Below are 7,271 nucleotides of genomic sequence, written 5' to 3' on the forward strand. Positions count from 1 at the left end.
TAACTTTGATCTTTCCCCTCTTCCTCCGTCTCATTGTCCCTCCATCAGCTAACCCTTCCCCCATCTTCCTCTGTTGCGTCCTTCTCGTTCACATTGACATTCCTTTTAGTCTATTTATAGTCGGCTCATCTGAGTGTTTGGAGAGGAAACTGGCACGAGACTAACTTTAGTCTCTGTCGAGCAGGCTGCTGGCTTCTCCGTTTCAGACATATTAGCATTATTTATGGTCAACACCTAGCATTCACATTGTTTATCAGTGTGTTCTGTCTATTATCTGCATCTGAAATGAAGTACTTTGATAAACTGGCTGATGCATATAGTGAATATGACAAAAATCTATGTTTCTTATACAATATATCCTCTTAAAAACCAAGTGTTCCTACAGTAGCTGTGCCATATTCATTTAACACCATTGTGAGTGAGTGAGTATTATAAAGGTCTCACCTTCATCTTGTACGTCAACAACAGTATGAAGCAGGATGCTTTGCACACTCGGCAGTTTTATTTTTCCAAGAGAAACCACTTCAAGCTTCAGACAAACTGGGACATCTGTAGGGCTGGACCATAATACTGGACTGTTAGCTTGTTTGGTAGGTATTCGGTTTCTGATTTTGGAATAATTGTTAATGTTTTTTAATGATTACCATCATGCATACAACACACCAAAAAGCGGAGACAAAACGCTGGTGTATAGGGAGAAAACAGGATTATGAGGGAACGTGTGGACACAGAGGAGAGAGAGGACTTTACAGTCAGTGCTGCATGCTGACACCAGTACCTCTTTAAAACTAAACCATCTCCATCCAGACTACAACGCCTGAACAACCAATATCACATGACTCTTCACCTACACTGGGCATGTGGGTGGGTACCGGTGTAAACAGGAAGTAGATTGTTTGCTTAGTTAAAAAAAAATACGACAGTAATATAGTAGTGTTTAATAATGAAAGGTTGTGTTTGATGCTTAAGATCTTCTCTAAAGTCTTCCTCTATAAACTCAAACAGACACATTTCATGGAAAGTTTTAGAAGTTTAAATTTTCAGACTTAGTTACAGCGCTGCAGGTCTCTCTCTCTCTCTCTCTCTCTCTCTCTCTCTCTCTCACATCAAATTTACTTTAAATCAACACTTACACATAATAGTGTACTAGATTATGGGTCATTAATGTGGTGAAGACTCGTCTCTCATCGTTTCTTCTGTTTGGTTGTTTCTGTTCTCACTCGTAGCTCTGCTGGTGACTGAAGTCTCTGTCCTACTGGAGAACATTTACTGCTTTAGTTCCTTTATAGTTTATGTGTGGATTTCACAATAGTTGTGCAGAACAAAATAAGCATTAATAAGAAAAGGAAAGTCCTCCGTTTTGCTGCTAGTAAAGACAACAAGGTCAGCAACGCCTGTAATCAGTTCTCTATGTTGAATTAACCTGGTAGTTGATCGGTAATCAATGTTGTTGTTTGTGATTTCCGTGAACGGTCACGTGATAGAGGTGTGACGAATCAGGGAAGGACACGTCGTGACTGATAAGAACCAATCAAGTAGTGAACGCGGATGTGGGCGTCATCATTTCCAAACTTATCCGTTTTCGACCGTCCACACAAAGAGGCAACCCGGAGTTTTCAAACTTGTCCGTCCTCGGGAGCGTTTTCAAACTCCTCCGTTTTCGGTGCTCGAAAACTCCGGCGTAGTGAAGACGCTCAGTGTAAACGTAGCAAAACATATACGTTTTAAAATGGACACGGAGTAGTGTGGACATGGCCTAACAGCCCAATATGATCAGAATGCTAACACATGAATTCACTGTCCAACAATGATGTCAACAGAGAGAATAGAGCTGAAACATGTGGTTTAGTAACCACAGATAAAATAACTTCTCTTTTTAGAAGATGAGGATAATATAATATAATAGCTTTTTTGATTGAGATCACTTCACACCTGAATGAACTGAATTTAAAACTGCAGGACAATTCAGTTCAATTCATTTTTCTAAAATGAAGTACTTTATTTTAAGTCACATTTTTCAAAATCTTTCTGTTACGTCATTTATTCTTAAATTGTTTTGATTTTTGAGGTAGTTTCAATACCCCTGCTCTGTGTGCATTCAGAGGGCCAACAAACAAAATGAACTGTGAGGAATCAAAAAGACAACCCAGAGATGTGTGTCCATGTTCAGCCACAGACTGTAGGTGTGACCGGCAGAAAGACACAAACCAACCTCAAAATGACGAGGAGGGAATGAAATGACCTGTAAACTCTGGGACTGTTTTTATCAGTGGATACTTGTTACACATATTCAGAGGTCGACCACGTGCCGGCTGTGATTACGTCATTTCCTGGCACCGCTGCTTCACTACGGTTCAAACTAAGCTTCAAGGAGCTCAGTACTGGGTTTATTATTATTTTGGACTAAGAGACACTGACGTCCTTGGTTGGTCCAGCGGGTCTGTTGCCAGTATACCATGAAGAAGGGCTGCTTGGGTCGACCCATGGGACTCTCCTGTAGTTGTTTGTTAGTGGTTTATATTCTCACCTCTCTGCAGGTGTGTGAGTGCACAGTGACGTCACTGTCGAGTGTGGCTACAGGTTCAACGGAGCAGTCTGCAGACCAACCAGCCCAGGTTGAACAAAGCTGTGTAGGCGGTCCCAGCTCTAGAGGGGTCTGATGTAGGTGTGACCAACTCATAGCTATTGAAGAGATCTTGAGCTAGTTTCTATGTCTTCCGTTTCTGCTCTTGTCTTCATTGTAATGGACCTGTCCCACAGTGAATAAATGGTTGAGGGCATGAACGTCCCTATGAAGCCTTCTCATCTTCTTAATCACACTCTAGTGATCAGAAAATGTGTGTGTAACTGTGTATGTGCATACCTGAGTGTGTGTGGAAACTAGACTACACCCATGTCATGCTGATTACACGGCAAGGTGATACCACCTTCACTCAGGAGTCGTGCGAGCACACACACACACACACACACACACACACACACACGTTTGTCTTTCTGTACTTGTGGGGACCCTGTTTGCAGAATGCTTTCCCTAACGCTACCCTTAACACATCACAACAGGACACATTGATCTCTTCTCACGTGACCTAAACCGAGTCTGGACCTGCCAAATGTCCTCACAGTGCGCAAATGTCCTCACAAAAGTAGCAATACAAACGCGCGTGTGTGTGTGTGTTGTAATGGTGAGACAGTGAGAAAGGAAAAGCAGTGAACCAACAGTGTGGTTGACAGTGATAGCCACACGTCTACATTACAGCACATCCTTCCACTGAAACCAAAACACTGCTCACTTCTCTCGTTACTCTGCTGGTTCTGAACGTTGGTACCGTTGGTACCGTTGGTACCGTTGGTACCGTTGGTACGTACTGCCCGAGCCCTAACCCTTAACACAGTGACCAAAACGGTGGAAGCACAACTTCTGCGTCCATCGCATGGCGCCACGTTCCCATGGACGCACACGGGGTGAGAGGGGTTTTGGTTCCCAATCTGAGCAGTGGTTGTTCTAGTACATATTAACTGAGGTGACCCAGGAAGGTCTACAGGTGGCCACTAGGGATGGTAATGCGCATGAACATCGTACTAATATTTAGCCAACACATACATCAATAGGCTACATGCACACACATAGCTGTTGATGGCCGGCCTCTGATATCAATGAGACATAATTAAGACCTTTGTATGAGCTCATTTACAAAAGTGAAGTAGTCAAATGCTCAAAACTAAAATGTATTACGCAAAGCCTGGATCCTATCGCCCTCTAAACATTACAGCATACCATAGATTACAGCACACGCTGTTATAATAAGACAGATAGCCTGAATGTTTTGGGAACAGGTTATGATCATATTTAGGCATAAAACAGTCTGGAGCCTCGTCGACCGGCTGCTATCATCAAACAACACGACACAGGATCTGTATCTGTTAACATGGATCATCAGTGATCTCTAAGAGTTAGATTTGCTCCTGTTGTTCTTTTGCGCAGACCCGATCTGTGCCTCTGATCCGTTGCACCACTGACCATGACGGATGTTAAAGTAAAGAACGTCAACGAGTTGACATGTTTGAAAATGTCCATTCTGTACTTGATGTGTGAGGGAAGCAGCTGACGTGTAACCGTAGATGTGAAGAATCACATCCCTGTGACGTGAATGGAGCGGACTACATGCTGTTGAGAAAGGCTGGAGTCTTAGTCATTGACTTCAGTACAAACGTTTCTGCCACAGAAACAGGAAGTTCTGGTTTCACTTTGGTTCTCTTGGTCCATACGGTGTGTGACGAAAACAACACTTAGAGGAGCATCAGTGGAGGAGTTGCTGCGTCTCCGCAGACCGTTGTCCTGACCCTGATGCTGCATGACAAATCAAATCCCACCATTCAAGTAACAATGTGTTCATCTTCTAAGTTCACGAGAACATTTCAGCAGTTTCACTAATCCTTCTGTTACTTCACAACTTCACGAGGATCTTAAACTGACCTACATTCTGACACTAGTGCCGACTGATGATTCAAATCAAATTGAATCAAATCACCACTTAATTTAGGAAATCAGTTAAAAATACACGAGCACTTGTGTGACTTCCTTCCGTCACAGAGCTTCCTCTATCTGCACCGTCCTATTTCTGACGCCGAGCAGCAACAGAGCGATGGCCACACATCTCCTCTGACCACAAGAGTCAGGTGACCTGCAGGTGTCAAAGCGCCCCTCTTCATGGAGGCACCAGTGACATGTTTGGACCTGCACCGTTGGCGTGCTGGTCCTTGTTCCTGTCCACTTCCACCACGACCACAGCCGGATCCAACCAGAAGAAAAGTGATCTGTAACTCTGCCAAGGAGCTTCTGTTTTTGCTTAAATTCCAAATAAAGCGCATACAAATAGTTCTCTACGCTCAGAGCCCAGACGGAAGCTAAGCTAACCCAGCTAGGACCAGAGCCTACTCCACTACCCAGCATGCTCCTGGCCGTCTGATGTCCGGTTGAAGAAAAATAAGAAGGATGAAAGCGGCGGGGGGTCGGTGTCTGTTGAGCCCACGTCTTCACAGAGACCCGGATCCATCTGGACTTGATCGGACCTCAGGGCAGAGAGCAGGACTGTGGTGGACCAGAGGAGGAGGACTCTGGTGCTCAAACACAGTCAGAGTTGACGGACGATGTTTCCTGCATGTCGAGTTTTTACTGTGAAGATGTGGGACATATTGTCTGATCAGAGAACTGTTTCTGCTGCTGCAGTCTACGTTCCTGATGATGGATATTTAAACGATGCTCTACAGGAATGAACTGCTGCTTGTCTTCTGTTTCTCTTGTGTTTGTTGGGTTACAGATGGACCACAACTGCACGTACTGGTGCATCCCTGTGTTGCACGATGACAATAAATGACCCTTGAACCCCTCCAGGTGTCAGAGCAATATAAAAACAGCCCTCGAACTTTATTACCATCCTAGAATTGGCTCCTCGCGGTCCGATGCTTTGAGTGCACAGTAGCAGAAAATAAATGAAGAGCAGCCAGATTCAAGTACTGATATGTCAGCAAGTAGCTACAAGCAAAGTGAGCACAGTGCCTTAGAAAAAGAGAGAGAAACGGTTGCTGTGCATTTTGTTGGCGCACCACGCCGGGGCTGCTGGGAGATAAATCCACCATACGGTTGAATGAAGTGTCTACGTGTGGTAAATGAACTCGGTTATTGACTAATACCACATCACCTGTGGCACGTCGTCTCTCCAGCACCAGACGGCTGACGTGCTATTTTTACACTCACACTGTCATCTTGTCACACTTTCCTTCTTGAACAGAGTAGTGAGGCAGCACCAGGCTGACGAACCTCACTCTCGTGTGTGCAGACTCTGACCAATCAGACGACGCCGAGCAGCGAGGGCTCTGTCTGACTGGCCAGAGAGTTACCGGCATGGTGACTGTAAGGCAAAACAGCGCCTACAGACACAACGTAGCTCAGTAGGTTGTTCTGTCAGCAGGCTCCTCTTCCTCACACCTGAACACCTGATCTGAACTCCTCCACGCCCCTAACAATAACCCGCACACCTGTCCCCTGTCCCCTGTCCCTTCAGTTCAGGGACACATCATGACATATGCCATATGCCTCCATGAACAATGTCTTTGAATTATTTTATGGAGACACATGAAGCTGTCCTCTCAGTCTGTGACGTGTGAGCGCGCGCGTTAGCCCACGTGTTGTTAGAGTGGTACCCTGCTGAAGTCACCCGTAGTGTCCGGTGGATGCTCGCTCACTGACACAATGACAGCAGCGGCAAAACACGCGGGCGCACACGCACGCACGCACGCACGCAAGCACACACGCAAGCGGACGTCTGCGATGCTGCGCTGCGGGGCTACCGTTTGATCATATGCGTGTTGCTCTCCTTACCTTCCGTCCTGCACCGTATTGGCTCGCGCTCCACCGGGCCCGGTTGTCCCCCGCTGACTCCACGTTACCCGGCAGCGAGCCGGAGTCCGAATCCTCCCCCTCTTCCAGCTCCTCTTCCCCCTCCTCCCTCTCCTCCCTCTCCTCTCTCTCCTCCGCCTCCGTCTCCCTCTCCTCCGTTTTCAGCCGCTTTGCCGCCCTTCCGTACTCCCCCTCCTCGCGCTGGCCGGCTCCTTCTGCCGTCGACATGCTCGCGGCTGCGGTGGACAGGTTGGAGAGAGCGGGTCGGGAGCTGGTCAAACGGACACCACCATGTCAGCAGTTATCCCGTAGCGTGTCCTCGTTCAGCAGCCTCCCGTCTCTGTCTCCTCGTCGCCTTGTTTGTGTGCACGTCCTCCACTCTCGGTCCGCGTCTGTCTCTCTATCACTCTCCAGCGCCAGTGATTTCTCTGTGTGTGGAGGTGTGAGTGGACCGGACAAGTCCCGCCCCGTGCTGTTCTCTTATTGGCCAGTCGGGCCCTGCGCCTCGAAGACACGGTGTGTGATTGGCCGGCGCCGATGCGTCAACAGCTCTCCGTGCTCTGCAGAGGAGTGCGCAAAGAAGGAGCAGAGAGAGGAATGGTGGGCTAGATAGAAACAGAGGGGACGGACTCAAAATGCAGAGCGTAGGAAAAAGAGAGAGACAGGAGAGAGAGAGAGAGACAGAGAGAGACAGGTATAGAGAGAGAGAGACGGGAGAGAGAGAGACAGGGAGAGAGAGAGAGACAGGTATAGAGAGAGAGAGACGGGAGAGAGAGAGACAGAGAGAGAGACAGGGAGAGAGAGAGGTATAGAGAGAGAGAGAGAGACAGGGAGAGAGAGACAGAGAGAGAGACAGGAGAGAGAGACAGAGAGA

At 47.1% G+C, this 7,271-nt stretch overlaps 1 protein-coding gene across 2 annotated transcripts in view; it reads right to left on the bottom strand.

The window, feature by feature from the left end:
* LOC137885487 (heterogeneous nuclear ribonucleoprotein L-like) overlaps window positions 1-6,822 on the bottom strand; it is a 34,250-nt gene extending 27,428 nt beyond the window's left edge. For both annotated transcript variants that reach the window (XM_068727803.1, XM_068727812.1), the window contains exon 1: window positions 6,380-6,822. In XM_068727803.1, the coding sequence (XP_068583904.1) occupies window positions 6,380-6,625 (246 nt within the window). In that variant the 5' untranslated portion in view covers window positions 6,626-6,822. The remainder of the gene's footprint in view (window positions 1-6,379) is intronic.
* Between the last annotated feature and the right edge of the window lie 449 nt (window positions 6,823-7,271).

Source organism: Cebidichthys violaceus, unplaced genomic scaffold (genome assembly GCF_023349555.1).
Source record: "Cebidichthys violaceus isolate CVI_PGR_0920_01 unplaced genomic scaffold, fCebVio1.0.p SCAF_10, whole genome shotgun sequence".
Classification (NCBI taxonomy): Eukaryota; Metazoa; Chordata; class Actinopteri; order Perciformes; family Stichaeidae; genus Cebidichthys; species Cebidichthys violaceus.